Here is a 19,141-nt window from a genome sequence, read left to right on the forward strand (position 1 = left end):
TTAGCAAATATAGTTTCTTGACAAAAAAAGTAAAGAAAAAGAAAATTGCAGGAACAAAAATCTTTCTTTTTTTTGGCATTCTTCCCTCAGCATCACCCCAAAAAACATAGCAATGTGACAAATTCAGTTTTAACACAGGGTAAGCTTTGCTGGTCACACAATTAAAATTTCCCAACAAATGTTTGCCTCTCAGTCTTGTTTTATTTGTCATAACTAGGCGTGTATGTTTTGCTGCAGGCATTGTTTCCAATAAAATAAACACACAAGAAGTGAAAAGGAAGTTAAGGACAAGGTAATTGGATAGAAGAACTGATCTCTAATAAAGATTTAGATCTAGATCCCTAATAAGCCTGTTTCATTCTACATCCTCTGAATTATCCGAGTGTTTGGTTGGTCCATGGGTGCCTTTATGACATCTAGACAGGGTCCCATCTCCTGTATCAAATGTAAGCCCACATACTTTTTGAGCCATTTTTGGTGGATTCATACAACTATTTGGTTACAATTTGGTCTAATTTAATGAATTTGAATAGCAACATAAAGGGTTTTAAGAGAAAATAATTAAACCATCACACTTAAATTTGAGCTGAACCGTCCACGGCTCAACGTGGCAAAGACGAAGGAACTGGTGGTGGACCAGAGGAGGACCGAGGTGACGTGGAAGTGATGCTGGATCCTGTGACGTTGGTGTAAGATAAGAAAATGCAACACAATGTTAAGGTCATCTTGGACACGGTGTCCAACCAACTCCATGATGTGCTGGTAAGATACAGGAGTTCTTTCAGCACCACAATGCATGAAACGAAATCGTTTCTGCCTGTAGCCATGTAGTTGAATAACTCCTTGCTCCCACTGGACTTGTGCGCAGTAATCTTCTTCTGTACCACATTTACAAATAAATATTTGTAAACGTTCCTCGTATACCTTGTATGTACTCTACATACCTTTACTTTAATTTTCTATTAATGTTTGCATTTCTCATCTGTACCCTGTGAGCAGGAGCTGCTGCAGCAAGGAGCAATTTCCCCCCTTGGCGATCGATAAAGCATTCTGATTCTGATTAAATGATAGATACAGGTTAAGGGAGAGACATTTCAGGGCAATTATTGAGAGAATGTACAACGGTTAAATCTCACACTCAAAGTGAAAGGAGATAAACTGACATGTTGGACATGGACATCTGGACATGATTGACTGCTCAACACACACACACATTTTAACATTTTAACATTTACAGTGTCATAAAATGCACAAACAGGTTAATTCCACCACTGCTACGATATGTTGTACCTGAATTTCTGTGGCACTTAACAGTTCTGCTGAATTAGAGCATAAAGTAGTACACTGAAAATATCAAATCAGAACCCCTCACTCTCTCTCTCTCTCTCACTCACACATACATACACACACACACACACACACACACACACAGACACACACAGACACACACACACACACATAACCATATACTTAGTCATTCTTCCTGCACTTGGGCTCAACTGGGTTTTTTCGAAACCTTGGATGGGGATTAGGGTGGTTTAGAGTTATAGGAGTAAAACCAAGAAAATATTAGTGTGCCACAATAGGTTGTGCAATCCAAAGATAAAAAAGGGCCACAAAGAGGGGTCCTGAAGCCGATGCCTCTGGGACTGTAAACATATTTGATACACTTTTAAGAGCATGAAACTCTGTGCCTTGGTTTTAAGTCTGTGACCAAGCCCAGATCAGGCATTACCATGCACCATGTGTAATAGGATCACAAGTGGGCAGCTTTTGGAAGCCTATCAGGCCACACCTGGTATCGCAATGTATTATCATGTGCTTCTTGGTCGACCGTTGAAATTGCACCTTCCTCCAACAGGGCAATTTAGCCTCTCCAATTAACTTACTGCAGGAAGATTGATTGCAGGGAGAAAGTAACATTCATTGTTTTTAGCTGCGTTACTATGTGTCATAGTCAACATAAGCAGGATTGTACTGATAATTTATAAGGGGAACTAAACTGTTTCAAGAGACACCCAGTTCATTTCTGTATGGTTCATATTTCCAGAGTACCACACAGGAGGACTTTCAATTTAGCAACAGAACCCCTAGCACAACATGAAAAAATTCAACATTGTGAAATCAAATGCCTGATGGGCTGATGGGCTTAAAAAAAAAAAAAAATCAAAAAGACCTGCCAACCAGGAGGATTTTATCCAAATGAAAAATAAAATAATAATAATAATGAAAGAAGTTAATTAAAACGAAAATAAGAATAAAAGAAAAAAATTAAAATAATTAAACCTCATAAATAAAATAAAAAAGCATGTGTACATAAACAAAATCAGAAAACCAAGTGTATCAAAACTAATAAATAAAGAAAATAAACACATGACAAGAAATAAGTGTAGATGAAATTAATATAATTTCAATTCAAAATTAAATCAACCACAAATACATGACACAACTGAATAGAAATATAGCCTGTCACTTGCATGAACGCCACCTTTGGAGTGCGGGCTTATGAGTTGGACAGCCTGGAACGTACATTGGAATGGAAAAAAAAAATTTGACAAACAAACAAAAAAACAAACAAATAAAATAAACAGTCATTTAGTCATGCTTTTCAAGAACTGCGGCGTCTCTCCGCCGCCCCGGGGATGGAAGCGGTCAGTGGGCGTGGCCTACGCCATAAGCCCCGCCCCCTTCCGTCATCACGCCAGCGGGCTGAGTGGATGTTGAGCTCCGCTGTTGACCGACAGATGGACGGCCGAGCTGCCCGCTTCCACCGGGGATGACCGAGCCCTCCGGTCAACCATTCGCACTTTCCAGCCGGTAGCGGCGGAGACACGAAGGAGGAAAAGCCGTCGTCAGCTGCCGGTGAGTGTCCCGCTTCGGAAAGTTCTTCCTGGGGAAAACCTTCATTCTAACACCTGCATCACATTAACTGGAAGGTTCAAGCATTGGGCATCATCTGATCCACTGGTGGGGTCAAGAAGGTCAGGGTGGTATTTAAAGACAAAAAAATATGCACATCAGTTGTGTAGTTTTCAATTTGAAAAAAAGGAAATTTAGAAACGTGGTCGGTCAGTGAGGACTCCAAGGGTCGTGCATTGCAATTTTGTTCTTAGGCCCGCAGGGTTGTGCGTTGCAACATGTATTGACGACATTGACGGCACATCATGGATCGGCGATGCGTGCGACTTCGCCAAACCAGTGGGAATTACATCACTGAAAACCCCACGGCGACTTAGGGTGGCCAAACTAAAAACAAATTAATTTCCCATTTTGAACTCAATTTAAGATTTACAATTTCATGTGCATTTTATGACTTGATTTTTTTTTTTTTTTGCAAATTCTTACAGTAAGGGAGATAGTGATCATATTGTCCTGCAGACAACACATGACAAAACAGTTCAGGCCTATCAATATATACATGAAACTGAATTACCACCAATTAGTGATGGATTATATAGCAATGACTCTCCTAAAGACACCTTTGTCATGATATAGAGTTTAAGTAAGTGGTATGTGTCTGTGTGCACACCTGTCATGAAAGCATGTACTCTAGATGATTGACAGCTTAGTGATTAGCAGGTTATTTTCTTTTGCGTGGGGGTTGATGTTGCCGGTGGTTGGGGTTGCCTGTAAAAGGATTTCCTGGGTCACGACCGTTTCCTCTCCCTATACATGTTCACTGGCATTTAGCCTAGTAGCAAGAGGTGATAGAAGCCATTATAGCACCAAGCTGATCAACTCAATACTGGATTACAGCGTTAGATGCCTGAGGCTTACTGACTCTTTCCGCTGTTGTTGCGGGCTGACTGAAGTATGTTTGAAAGGATCCCATGATGCACGTGTCAATGCACAACAATACTTGAAGATACGAAAATGAATGAACAAAAAAAAAAAATCAAATTGTTTCAGAAAGTTGGTTCTGTTAGTGTTGTTACTGTTGAATGTGATAAGTGTATTAATAAAATTAGAAAAAAAAATCAATTTAAAAAAACACTTCAAAATACCCCCATTCGCCTAACAATTGCCTTAAGGTCATGTCTGTGTCAACCACTTCAGGGAATTGTTGTGTGTGTGTGTGTGTGTGTGTGTGTGTGTGTGTGTGTGTGTATGTGTGTGTGTGTGTGTGTGTGTGTGTGTGTGTGTGTGTGTTTGCTTTCAAACAAAAGTGAATTGACAGGAAGTCCAAAGTACCAGGAGCCTTGATAAAATACAGGGATCAGGAAAATAACATAAATGGGTTATATTGCTTGTTTTATATTATAGCATCGCCATACTCAGCTTTGTTTGGTTTTATGCAGGAGTACACCTTTACTATTAAATTCATGGTGGACACGGTGACAAACAAGCTGAAATGCTGAATGTTGTTTGAGTTTTTGTTTTTCAGATGAGAAATATAGAGCTATTGTAGTAAAATTTTTCCTCATAACTACATGCATCACCTATGATACTTAATGGTGTGCGATGTAGTTTTTGCATTAAAATAGGGGCATACCGAAACAACAATTTTGCTGTGTATCAACTTGTGCATACCATCAATCCATGATCAGATTAAATTAATGTTTTGTCACAAATTCTGCTTGTTAGACTAATCTCTCGTGATGTGAAAGTTAGAGAATAATTTAATAGCTAATAACAGTTTTTCCCCCCGAAATATGTTTGTTTTGACCTTTTCATGTGAATATTCACGTTCTTTCACCCTCTTACAAGCACTTACATGCACTAATGGAAGGTCAAATTGACCCCTAACATCTCAGTTGTCAGGGGATAGCAGATGTTACTCCTTGAAAACATGCCATAGCTTCTTCTCCAGGCAGACATGAGCCATCATGTGCATGTATGTGAGGTCACTGAAGAAACATAGCTGTTTTCTTTATACTGTTTTATCCTTGAAAATGCCCTGTATGAGCAGTATCATAAATACAACTAGGAGCAAATAATATATTGCCTGGTATTCAGGTTACCTTTTTTTCCCACAACATGATTGCTTCAAAAACACACAGCTTGACCTTTGTAAAAAAAAAAAAGAGGAACAAATCCTCTGGTCGTAGATTTTATGATTTTTTTTGTGCTAGCAAACTGTAAACTTGAGAGATTTCTTGGTATCGTAAATGCACACTCATTACGCCAATACACTATTTTATGTGGGCACATATTGGGGTTGCAATGATAATTTGATCTAGATCAATACATCAATACATATATCTATATCTATATCTTTATCTATATCTATATCTATATCTATATCTATATCTATATCTATATCTATATCTATATCTATGTATATGTATATGTATATGTATATCTATACATATATAGATATATCTATATATATAAATATATATAGAGATATATATATATAGGTATACAGAAGGTATAATGTTCAGTAAGTAATTTACTCCTATTCATATTTTAGTTGTTTTTGTGAGTTAATACAAGGGCCATTTATAATGGCCATTATAATATCCGTAAAAAGAGATCTATAGCCTCAATATGGCCATTTGCTGTTTGTATGTAAACCAAATTTGTTAAGATATGTTTGCCATTCACAGTGATTTTCTGATTTTTGGGCAATATATGCCTAATTCCCTGCCTAATTTCTCGGAACATTTCCCGCTCATTATTTGGTCATTTCTAGTAAATCTGTAAATCTGTATCAGTGTCTGAATGTTTTGTCTGAGAACACAAGGGCACAAGACTCCCTGAGGCTACATGATCTTTTATCTGAACTTCTTCTAGTGCCACAAAACCTGTCCTACAACTTGAAAATCTTTCTCACAATGGAAACAAATTCCTCGAAAGGCGTCATTGCTGTTGATAAAGTTGATTGCTTCCAGTATGAGGAAGTGTTTTGTACTTTTTCAGTTTGAGCGAGTGCACAAGTCAAGGTTTTAATATGAATATGGTGATGTTTTATAAATTATTTTATCGCACTTAAATAGCACAGCTTTTCATGGCCACTTTTATAGATGTAATTTACAATCTAATCCTCAGTGATGTTTACAAAGCCTGACGTCTAAGGGGATAGTTTTGACTTACTTGAAGTCTAAAGTTACATCCTAGAGATGATAAATATAATATCGTAGTGAGCTTTGGGGTTTTTCTCTTTAGAAATGATGGGGGTGAATATTACTCAGCCAGCCTTTATAATATGTCCACGCCAGACTGAGCACAATGGCCTAAACCCATTCAAATAGCTGTCAATTTCACTTATGTTTGGCCAGCAACAGCCCAGAGGACCCCGTTCGGGGCAGTACAGTATGCTTCAAGCCAAACTAATCTTTGCTATGTGTCACGCGTTCGTGATTATTCGGTTAAAAGTTTGAAATTTTGGGTCCGATACTTGTATGCTTAAGAAAATTTGACCACGTTTTGTCAATGTGTTGTGCATGTTTGATATATGTACATGTTGTGCCGCTTCGCTGGACTGACGCCTCTCTACCAGCCTAATAATGCCACATTCCCGAGAGCCTCCTTATTGGATGAACATTGCAACGTAGATACACATTGCAACATGTTTTTGCCTTCGACCATCACGGGCTATATTCATACACTATGTGACAGTTTATTTTGTGACACTTTTCTTTTTAAACTATGTTTAATCAGATGTATTAGTTGCTTAGTTAATAATGCAATGTAAGGTACTATGGTGCATAAAAATTATTTACCAGGAGGTTAATAACTGTATTGTGCAGCACTTTTCAAATACATTCGAATTTAGTTTTCATCAGACAAATTAAAACATTGAAAGAGCAGCAGTTCCATTACTAGTTAAAGAATTCTTCAGTGTTCCATATACGCTATGTACTCTAATGTGATGGGACTCATTTCAGCTATAGTCTTTTCACATACACTTATAAACATCGACATAGTCGTCTCTTGATGCTTTTAACAGAAATAAACATCCATATCCAACATTGATTTGGCATGGGATCTCTTTTTGGCCTTCATGTTTAATTTTGTATCCGCGACACTAAAAGCAGCCCAATAGGCCTTGTCACCGTGACCAGTTTGTCATGTCAAGGATGAGTATCCATTCAACAGCTTTTATCTATTAAAAATGTATTTATTAACAATCCAAACAAAAGTTAATCTATACTCCGTTTAAATTTTGAACAGATGTTTGATTTTGATCTGTCCAATTGGCTTATATGTCAAAGAGCGCCTGTTCTGGCCTTTGCAATACCTTCTTTAATATTTCTTTCCCCGTGTAGTCGTCCCTCTACCTGTCAAATAATGAAAATGTTCACATGTGAGTCTTTTCAGTTCTTCTTTATGGTGCCTTAATTTCAATGTCATCATGATCTGATAATTGGCATTAAGGCCAAGGCACTGGATTAGCCTCCCGCCGCATATAGCTGTCTTATGTAACTAGAGGACCAAACTGAATAAGCTGCTAAGCTCGGTCAGCTCCGGCCAACAGTGGGGCTATCTTCCCTGACAGATAATCATTTCAACTGTTCTATGGATCGTTTAAAAAAAAAAAAAAAAAAAAAAAAAAAATGCCATTTTTCAGGTTCAATGTTTTTCTTCTCAGGTTTTCCTCAGTAGCCTTTCATACTGCAGTTTTTCCCACAGCTTTTATCTGCATCTATTTTACGTGTTTATATATTTACTCTGTGCTTCATAAACCCGATCAGCGACTCCCGCACTAAACTGCACAGGCTAGTATTGTGGCCGATTGCACCTTACATTTAATATACCGTACACATGATGCCAATATTAGTTAATTATGAGATAATCGAATGTCAGACTGCAACTTATAACGGGAAACAGGTCATCTATAAAAAACATTGTTTGTCTTTATTGTTTTAATATAAAGTCTTGATCATCGAGTCAGTCTGGACAACAGGAGGCATCGACCAACAGAGCCATTTGCAAACCTTTCAAAAAATATTAAGATTCTCTGTTTTCAGAAGAATTAAGGAATCAGCATTAAGAACCATTGTCTTTGTGAATTCTCTGACTTCTATACCCATCGACGGACAAGGCAATAGTTCAAGAACTCCTGGTAAGAATTTTGAACCGACCATTCATCAGAAAGTAAAACATGTTGCCTGGAGTTGTTCTGTTATAGCCGGTCTGTTCCTCTCCGTTGACACACACATTATTGCACTGCAAGTTAAATATAGAGTAAGTTACCTGTAAGCTGACCTTTCACTTTTTCACCACAGGGATTTAAACACAGTGAAAGCAATGCAATACTATTCTAAAATGTTAACCCCGTATAGAATGTAGGGCCCAGCTTTACCCAGAAGCCATTAAAAGCATTATATCAGTTGAACACAGTGTCACAAATCTGACATTTCCCAGGTTTTATTGCAGTGAATTAAATGTTGAGAAACAATAATTTACCCTGAACTTTAGTCATTTTCTCATAGCTGCTTACAAATCTGTTGCTAATCTTCAAATATATTTTTGGTGATTGTTTTAGAATATCTCTCTGAGTTTGAATGCATTTCATGCTGACTCTGGGACATTTTTGTGGTAACTTCTTGCAAAATATATAAAATCCTGTCAGATTTCAGTGCGTATGGTTGCTAATACTTGTTCCTGTTTTTAAAGGTAGTGACTAGCTTATGGTCAAAACGGTCATTAAAAGAAATTAACCGTATCGTAGATAAAATATATTTTGGGATTAAAACAGTTCTAGCGCTCTCATGAAACATCACAAATATACACACCAATTAAAAGATGGACTTGGCAAGTCAAATTTTCCAGGTTTCCGTTTGTCTTGTCATGACCACATTTCTTAATTTCTCACCTGTTGTCCTCAGAGCTTAACCCTCACAATCTTGTTTTAAAAATGAGACATCCCTTTTGTGCCTTTATTTCAAAGTGCAATGTGTGACCCATCCTTATTTAAATTCGTCTGCTTCATTACCTGGATAGTAGATAAATAAGTATTGATGTATAACATGGGGCTTCTCTCACATCTTACTTGCGTTGCGGCTCTTGTTTGTTTGCTCGTGGCATTTCCCAAGAGCTGGGCAGATAATTCTATGCATCTGTAAAGTGCAAGCGAAGCAAGGAGATAATGGGTTCTACCGTCTTTGTTTTGGTGGACTGGCTTTTGTAAGAATTTCAAATCACTATGTATCGTCGGTTCTGGAACGATACAATTTCTATCCTCTGCATGCAAGTCATGGCAGAATTGACAATAAAGTTGATTTTGATTTAGAAAGCACAAACCATTTAAAAGAATCACATTGATTTAAAAAGGTGGGGAACTTATGAATAAATATGAAAAAGTAACTGGTAATGGGCAATATTTAGTAGCGACTTAATCAAGCATATTCAGTTTAAAGATTTGCTGCAACATCTTTGCATATTGATAAAGGTGTTGTGTACCTGCGATACGATTTTAAATGTTTCTGTAAAAATTGTCTTTTTTTTTTTTTTTGTTTTCATCTCCACTCTATCCCAATAGTTTGAATGAGTATTTTTCCTTGTAATCCTGTTGTGAAAATTCATACATAGCTTTTCTGTGTGCCTCGTGCATATCTGGCAGGCAGACTAGTCAGCACAGAAGGAGGTGATTCGAGTTTCAAGTATAAGATAAAAGTGGTTCTCAGAAGTCCGAGCGCTTCCTATCCGCTTTATATTATCTTCCCTTAATAATGATGATAAGGCATTTTAATTTAATCCAATTCTTCCTTCCCGCCTTATGTTCTTGAACTTTCACAGAGGAAAGATCCTCCACAGTAATAACACAAATTCCCAAGTCATGCTGCAGGAAGATGAACCAGCAGATGCATGTTTGTAACTGTTGTGGAGGCAAATGCTGGAACCCCAGTTATGCAATCAGTTGTGCCTCATGCGCCAGCTGGTTGAGATAGTAACAGAGATGATGTTTTTTTAATCCTCTGTGAAACGGCTTTCTTTATTTATATATTTCTTTTGGTTCAGAGTATCATGTGTATTTAGTTTATGTGTTTTAGACTTTTTGAATATTTGCTTCTCGCACAATGAATTTTCTGTATTCTATTCTGAATCACTTTTGTTTTACTTCTACGGTAAGATGTAGGTTTTTAGTGTCAGGTTCTTTATGATGCCTATGTTTTCAAGTAAGGATTCGTACTCAAACTGGTTGGGCAACAATAAAAGCGCATGCAACGCTAGTTGTGTTTATTGTGCCAGCATGATGAGAATTGACATGTGGTTCTGTTGTTGTGGAGGCGACGTTACACATCGGGGAGTTACATAATTTGCAAGTGCACATGAGACAGATCCCACATCATTACTGCTCCCGGTTTATTTTTCTCTTCTTCCATCAGCTGAGCCTCTGTGGTGCCATAATGAAGGAAATCCAGAAAGTTATCGTTCTGCTGTTGCTTACTTCAATGCAGCAAACTAAAGCAGCAGGTAAGAACAGATACATGTGGTATTAAGACCGGCTCAATTAATACATGGAACGAGAGCAGGACATCATGCAGCCAGTTGTAGTGATCAATGGCAGATGTATATATTAACTCTGTGTGGTTCATTTATGAGCATTTTACAGATCAGTATTTGTACGTTTAAGAGTCAATCCGTTTTTATTTACGTTTTTACTTATTTACATGAGATGTGCAAATGTTATCCTTCCTCAGACACTAACTCACAACCCAACTTTATTTTCCAACTAGAATCTAATATTATAACATCTAAATTTGGCACAGCTTGTTGTTTCAGACTATAGCATCAATAGAAATTTGCTCTATGCTGACAAAAAAATTCAATATTCTAAAGCTATTAATTTAATATTGCAACATATTAGTCAATGGGTAGATGATAAAGATTGCAAATATATTGACTATGCGTTAAATGCCATTAAAAGGAACTGATTTTCAATTTAGTGATAAGGAAATAAAATGATGAAAAAAATGACAATGTAAGGAAGCCAATAGCTCAGAAAGTGGCAATAATCAAAGGGGTCTCTCTCTTGCGCTAGATAGATAGATAGATAGATAGATAGATAGATAGATAGATAGATAGATAGATAGATAGATAGATAGATAGATAGATAGATAGATAGATAGATAGATAGATAGATAGATAGATAGATTCAAATTCTTCGCCAACAACAGCATTGCTCTCAGAATGATCATTGCTGTGTCCATAAAATAAACTCCATTCACTTTTTTGTGTATGTTTCATTGTTCTTCTGAACAAACCTGTGTGTGCAGGCTACAGTCCACCCGGGAAACCTGCACTGACCAGCTGCCGTTCTCCTGAAAAAGAGACCTTCACCTGCTGGTGGCAGCCAGGCTCAGATGGAGGGCTGCCCACGACGTATGCCCTGTACTACCGCAAAGAGAAGTCAGTGGCTCCTACACTATTCACCTATACGATCATTGTTTATTTTGTGTGTGTGTATTCATATGTTTTTACTTTTACGGTTGCAGACAGGTTGCAAAACTTTTCAAATCTTTAATCATAGGGGATCCGTGTAGAAATGTGTACCCTGAGCTAAGCACATTTCTTGCTCAGATTAGGAAATGAAAAATCAATTTTTCTTCAAAATGCATATGCAAATCAAATAGGAAGTCAGGATGTGACAGTTATACTAGAAATATCTATTATTATGATTGTTATAATCATAAAACAATTCTTCTATTTGTTCTTTCAGTGTCTACGCTTCTTTTCATGACACGCTTTCATACTTTATATATCTTTAGCTTTCCTTTTAGCAGTTTTTGTTCCCAGAAGGAAAATGTTGTCCATGTATGTTCATTGTGAAAGACTGTTTTTGTCTCACTTATTTCTGATTTCCAGCCACAAACGGTGACTGACGTCGATGCAGAAGCCTATCAAAAAGGCTTCTTCTGACTATAAAAAATTGAAATGTTGTTTGCATTTCATCCCACCTACCCTTCATAATTTATAATTTTTCTGCCTCATTGCCAGTCTTTATTCCTTTTATTCGGTGCTCACAAAGCTGACACAAACTCATAGTTATGTGGGTGATGAGGCGGGAGTGTTTCAGGGAAATCGCACTAACACTTTAACTTTTCTCTTACTTTCTTTACCAGACATTATTTTGACTCCAGAAATTAATACATGACACCACACACACACTTCTCCATTTTATTGAGGTAGGATAAATTGTTTTATAAACCCATCTCTGCAAGCCAGCAACAGGAAATTCAGTTCATGGTGCACGAAAACACTATGCAAGCCATGTGGAAAATAAGAAAGAACGAAACAAGTCAAATTAGCAGAAGTATTATTTAAGGGTAGAGAGAGTACAAATAAATGGTTGTCTCCTCACTGCCTTTGCCGCTGCACTGATGGTAACAACAATTCTTAAGATACGCATACTTATAAAGAATAGATGTTGTTTTTAGAAAATGTATCTCTGAAGGTTCTCAGTCATCCAGGTAATGGTCAGTCGCTGTCAAATCTTATCGAAATATCCAACGAAAGACAGTCCAGTCGGACACATAAGAATTGATAACAAGTTTAAAAAATGTAACATCGCAGGAAGTTGCAGTGTTTAACGTGATTTTTTTTTTTTCAGCTCTGAAACAGTGTATGAGTGTCCTGACTACCACACTGCTGGAGAGAACTCCTGCTTCTTCAACAAGAATGACACCTCCATTTGGGTGAACTACAACATTACTGTCGTTGCCTCCAATGCCATGGGTAGCGCTTTCTCTGACCCCGTGGATATAGATGTGGTCTACATTGGTGAGGAACATTGTGCCTTTTTTTTTTTTTTTTTTTTTTTTTCTAGATGCGTTGTTTGTGTTCTAGTGAGCCAGTATGTTGTTGGAGACACAATTTTTCCTCAAGGGGTCAGAAAAGTGTATTTTAAAACACAGTCATACAGCTGCGCAATGTCAACCCAGGTGACAGCACGGCAAATGTTCTGCAGTTGTAAATTCTGTTAAATATGGTGTATCACACATCTGTTTGTATGTTTTTCCATTCTGAGCATAGTTGGCTGGTTAATAATCTCTGATGTATGAAGAGGATAATAATTATAGTAAAAACATAAAACTGGAAAAAATCTAATATTCTAAAGCTATTAATATAATATTGCAACATATTAGTCAATGGGTAGATAATAAAGATGGCAAATATAGTGAATATGCGTTAAATGCCATTAAAAGGAACCGATTTTCAATTTAGTGATAAAGAAATAAAATGATGAAAAAATGACAATGTATTGAAAGGAAGCCAATGGCTCAGAAAGTAGCAATAATCAAAGGGGTCTCTCTCTTGCACTAGATAGATAGATAGATAGATAGATAGATAGATAGATAGATAGATAGATAGATAGATAGATAGATAGATAGATAGATAGATAGATAGATAGAGAGAGATAGATGGATAGATGGATAGATAGATAGATAGATAGATAGATAGATAGATAGATAGATAGATAGATAGATAGAGACCTTAGCAAGAGGGCTTTTATTGTAATTTTTTTTACAAGTTTTGATCTTCAGTTACCTCGCCAGAAACTGGCAAAGATGTTTGAAATGCACTGTATTGACTATGGTGTTCATGTCCACTCAGTTTATACCTATTGATACTGGCCCATCATCATTTAGATAATTTGTCTGGTGCAATATATCTGTTTTTTATCCAGACAGTGTGCCCAACTTGTAAACTTTTTTTCTCAAAGAAGAAATCTTATCAATTCAAACACTGAGATTTACCTCAAAATTTTTTTCAGAAATCCCAACAGATATTCAGAATGTCAGTGTTCATCTGCTGGGGATGTGTATCGGTTTAATATTATTGCACTTTTGAAGTACTTCTCTCTTCCTCTCATTGACGTTAAAATATTTCTCCTCTAATTCACCTTTCATCTTCTCCAGTCCAGCCAAATCCTCCAGAGAAGCTCTCGCTGACTCTAATGAAAGACAAGGGCTGGCCCTTTCTCCGAGTGTCATGGGAACCACCACGTAAAGCCGACACACGCTCTGGTTGGATCACGCTCATCTACGAGATCCGGATTAAGTTGGAGGAAGAGAGTGACTGGGAGGTACATCACCTGTCTTAGATTGCGGGAGTTTGCATGATTGAAGAGTATTTTTTCAAACATCAAAACTGGGTTCCATCAAGTGTTACTGAGAATCCACGTGAGCAACTTGCTGGCCAACTACATTCACTTTAGCTGTCTGGTGATCAAAATTCAATGATGGATCATCTAAATATGGATGGATAATTTGACACAGAATTACACAGGAAGAAGACTTATTGTTTTGTTCGCTCTATGTTTAACTGGGAGATCGGCTGATCTGTTTTGGACTCATGTAAAGTAAATAATTTACATTGCCACTTAATTAAAGATATTTTAGAGCAAATGGAAAAAGCCAGCAAAAATATCAACCTTGCAAGCAATGCTCGCTTGATGTGACTGCAATAGTTTTGGGATGTTGATATGCTGCACAAATGTTGTCCTGGAGCAGTCCAAGGAAAAGAGTTGGAAACCCTGACTGTTTTTTATTTTTTCATCTTTTGGCATTCATATTCTATTTACTTTTGCAACCAAAATTTTATCTAAGATTGAGACAGTTGTTTTTTTTTTTTTTTTGTTTGTTTTTTTTCTGAAAATGTCATCCACTGGCAGCTGGTAAGGGTGCATTCACAGTACTGTATGTAACATAGTGTTGTTCTGCTCATTCTACTCACAGACACACCTTGCAGGCCAGCAGAAGTTTTTTAACATTTTCAGCCTGAGGTCAGGGGGCAACTACCTTGTCCAGGTGCGCTGTAAACCCGACCATGGCTTTTGGAGTGAATGGAGTTCTGCTTCAGTCATCGGCTTTCCTGACTGTAAGAAAGACACACTCACGTAAACATAGAATACAAACATGTTTCTCAATGGAGACACGCACAATCTATTTGTGTAAATACATTTGATTGAGTTTTCTTAAGCTTTGGTTAGAACGTTATTACTCGAAGCGGCCTTTAAGTATTATTTCCATTAATAAGCCAAACAAAATTCCAGAATGTACTTGTACTGTTTTTTTTTTTTTTTTATTCACCCAGTGCTATTCAGTAAACGGAAAGTTCGATGATCTATCTGGCTTAACCTTGTTGTGTTTTGTCTTTCAGATTTCCATCGGGAAAAGTCAATGTGGGTCCTCATTTCTGTATTCTCTGCCTTCATCTTTCTCATCGTGACATGGTTATTGCATATGAACAGCCACAGGTAAAGCAGTCCTCATGAATAACACAGTCTGCATTCTTCAAATTTTGGCAATTATTACATCATTCGCTAAAATAAACTTTTTGCGCTCTGCTACTGGAACCGGCTAGAAACCAGAGCTTCAGTATCACATTATAATTGGATTATGCAGAGATGTCACTCCACTTTCTTTGTCATCCAATAACCATCAGTTTGCCTCCATTACAATGTGGATATCATACCTTTAGGACACAATTTACACAGAAATATGTGTAAATGTTTTCTATAGTTATTAGATGTATACCACTGATGTTCAGCATACATGAATATCTCCATCATGAATTTTCATTTTACACATACTAAAAGTTGTAGTATTTAGAAATTATTACTATTCTACTTTATGCATTTAAAAGCTGACCACAAACCGAATAACATGATCTGATTTATGGTCAATTACATCTTAAAATCACATTGTTTTGGTGCATGATAATGAAAACCCCTTGTCTGTAGAGGTCTTCACTCATCCAGGTCATGGTGAATTCTTGTTGATATCTTCTTGTCGTGGCAACTGGACTTGAATTTCTTCACTTGAAGACGTTTCACCCGTCATCTGAGAGGATGAGAGGAAGCCTCTCAGCCTCTTCAGTTCTGAAGAAGACTCTCGGATGAAGTGTGAAACGTCTTCAAGTGAAGAAATTCAAGTCCAATTGCCATGACAGGAAAACACCAAGGTTCTTATGACATTTTATCATGTAAAAAAGAAATAGGTTGTGTTTTATTGTTGCCTTCATTGAGCACACAAACTTTCAACCGTGATTTTTCTTTCTGTCTTAAGCCTGAAGCACTGCCTTCTGCCACCAGTCCCTGGTCCTAAAATCAAAGGATTCGATAAGCAACTTCTTAAGGTAAAACAACCACAAATTAATGCCCCAATCTCATATCAGTGGCATGCTTAATTATTCAAAGCATCGAGATTGAACATTAAATGTCAGTCACTCAGAAATGATCTTTTTGTAGAATGGCAACGCAGAGGAGATCTTCAGTGCCCTGGTGGTGTCGAACTTCCCGCCAACCTCCCCGTCAAACTATGATGACCTTCTGGTGGAATACTTAGAGGTGTATGTCCCAGAGGAACAGGAGCTGATGCTGGAGGAGACCAAGGATCTGCACGACGGATGCCTTAAATCCGAGAGCTCCACGTCCGACAGTGACTCAGGACGTGGCAGTTGTGACAGCCACACTTTACTCATGGATAAATGTGGAGAAGAAAAAGAAGAGAGGCAAGTGGATCGGGAGTCCAAGAGGCACCACAAAGAATGGAAGACTAAGGTGTCAGCGCAGGACGACGCGGATAACGCTGACATTGCCGGTGGAAGGGTGAAGACCTGGCCCTCTGTGTTTTCTGCGCTGCCCCAGTACAACTTAAACCACGAGCAGCAGAGCTCACTTGAAATGGCCAAACAGCACAGTTTTTCCGACAGCCTGCTCCCACCCAGCGCTACCTCCTCCTACACGACCCAGCCTGGTGCAAAGGAAGGTCTGGGACCCGGCTACTGGGAATTCAGTCTGAGCACCAAGCAGCCCCATCCGTGCCATCCGCAGAGGTCAATCCACCAGCAGATCCAAGCCCACAGCGATGTCAACATTTCAAGTGCTAGCCCCAAAATGGCGGCCGCCGGCTCCCAGTCGCCCTTCCACCAGTCCACTGAATACGTCGAAGTTCAGAGGGTCAACGAGAAGAATATGGTCCTCCTCCAGCCAGTCCCAGCAGGCTCTGGCCACGAGGCTGGTGGCCTACATGTGCCAACAGGAAGGGACTATAGCAAAGTGAGGCGTGTGGACAGTGACAACATGCTATTGCTGCAGAGAAACGTGGACGTTACAGAGGAAGAGGAAAAGAGGTGTCCGTGTCTCAACCAAGAGACAAATGGGGGTTACACTGCATCTCCCTCTACAACTGTCAAATCTTCAGCCTGCACTCACATTGACATACCACTCCAAGAGGAAAGGGTCCTGGCAGCAAATGGTTATGTCGATGCTGCTACAATGCTCACGGTGCCGACATATTAGAACCCTTACTTGGCGGGTGTCACATTTTAAGACCCAGTTAAATCTCAGACTCAGACCAAAACACAAGCTTTTGCTGCAGAGACAATATTGCTATCGCTACTACTGATAGACACCATATTTTTCACTCATCATATGATAAATAGTATGCTGTTATGAATCAGTTCTCTAATAGAGGCCTGTGCTTCATCCCTGATTTAAGTAGGTCATTTATGGTTTGTGTGAAATTAACTTTGCAGAGTTTTAACATCAAATGCTTCTTTTTCTAGCATGGCTTATTTGTTCTCAAGCCTGATCTAAGATTCGGTGTTTAAAAAAAAAAGACAAATAATAAATAAGAACACCACAAATGTAAGATTTTTTTTCTCTATTTTTCTATTCATATCTTTCATTCAGAGAATATTTTGTGTAGAGAAGTTATCACTGTTTTGAAGTGATGAAATGCAGAAAGACATTATTTTTACAAAGATGTTTAGTTTTATAGACCGGAAAGAAGTTTCATGATACCAAGTGTCAAGCTGTACACAATGAACCAAAAGGCAGTTACTCTCATTTTACAGTGATGTTTTTTCTCTTTAACCTTTTCTCCTTTAGCATATATATTCATGTATATGTTCTTATGCAATCACTCCTAATTAAATCTTATGTATGTATATTGTATAAGTCACAGATTTGGCAATTGAGATATCGCTCATGATTTTAGGCTGTTATGAGATTTTTTTTTTCCTCTCTGAAAAAAAAATATCCCTAATATAATTTTTGCGTGAATCTATACCAAGTAAACATGTAGGGCTACATAACTGAAAGACCTGTACACAGCTGTGGCACAGCAAAAGTAGGTCTTTAAAAATGTAAAATATTTTTGAAAATGTCCCTGCTGTGATTTAGATTTTACACAATCTTTGTAAGATTTCAGAAAAAAAAAAGATTTATTTGAAAAAAAAACTGTTGTAATGGCCTGCTGTTTTTATCTAATATCAAGAAAATTCCACATCTGTATTAAACAGTTTATGCCATACTATAATATATGTTTTTGCTGGTTCTCCATAATCTGATCTTTTGGATTTTAATTGACAGAACAAAATATGCTAAATGACAGTGTTTATATTACAAACACAGACAGCATTTCTTTTGCATGTAATCACTGTCTTTTCTTCCCATTTTTTATTCCATCACATTTCCACCTCTTATTTCCCTATTTGTAGGTATTTTAAGTTTACTTAATAGCCACATTACCAAATGATTAATTATATATTATATAAATATTTATACACGTTAATTCTTCTAGATTTTTTTGCAGATAACAATGAAAAATTCTAGAAAATGCCAAGCATTTTTTTCATTCCAGTTGAGAATTTTTTTGCAATGATATTAATCGAATGGGGAAATTATTAATGACATGCACTGACTGGGACTCACTGCTAATGTTAGCATTGACTTGGATGTCTAATTGCATTGTGAGTTGTCAACATTAACCCCCATGGCCCCTATTTTCTGAGATATCCTGTTCGCTTTATTCTCAGTATTAGGAAGGCTGTGTATCACTGACATGTTTCCTTGGATCTTGTGCACAGACATCCATGCAAGAACCTCATACCTTCCAGATCATTTATCTTTCTCAGAAACTGCAGAGTATTTTCTGAAAACAATGCAACTTTCACCTTATGCCCAACATTGTTAAGTCATTTCAATGTTATTTTTGCAGTTTTAGATGATAGTGATTCTAGTTTAAGCACAACACTCTTATTCTTAATTTATACAAATGAACATATTTGCTGTTCGAATTAACCTCAGTGCTTTGCACATCATAAGACTATAACAACAGGGCAATTATATTTAAAGTTTTCTTGTATCAACAGTACATCTGAAAATCTATTAACTTGACAACTTAATTGGCAATTTCTTCATTTTTCAAAGGCCTTTCTGACATTGCAACTTCTGTTATTTCTC

The 19,141-nt window shown here is 37.5% G+C and overlaps 1 protein-coding gene across 1 annotated transcript; it reads left to right on the forward strand.

Annotated features, from left to right (window-relative positions):
* The first annotated feature begins 2,744 nt into the window (after positions 1 to 2,744).
* On the forward strand, positions 2,745 to 17,556 carry prlra (prolactin receptor a). The gene is made up of 9 exons (XM_086152048.1): positions 2,745 to 2,862; positions 10,275 to 10,362; positions 11,166 to 11,298; positions 12,500 to 12,669; positions 13,809 to 13,975; positions 14,628 to 14,769; positions 15,052 to 15,148; positions 15,960 to 16,029; positions 16,142 to 17,556. The coding sequence occupies exons 2-9, from the start codon at positions 10,296 to 10,298 to the stop codon at positions 17,192 to 17,194; spliced, it is 1,899 nt and encodes a 632-aa protein (XP_086008174.1). The 5' UTR covers positions 2,745 to 2,862; positions 10,275 to 10,295; the 3' UTR covers positions 17,195 to 17,556.
* The last annotated feature ends 1,585 nt before the right edge of the window (positions 17,557 to 19,141 follow it).

Source organism: Fistularia commersonii, chromosome 9 (assembly GCF_037954325.1).
Source record: "Fistularia commersonii isolate RoL2024-O1a breed Wild chromosome 9, RoL_Fcom_v1.0, whole genome shotgun sequence".
NCBI lineage: Eukaryota > Metazoa > Chordata > Actinopteri > Syngnathiformes > Fistulariidae > Fistularia > Fistularia commersonii.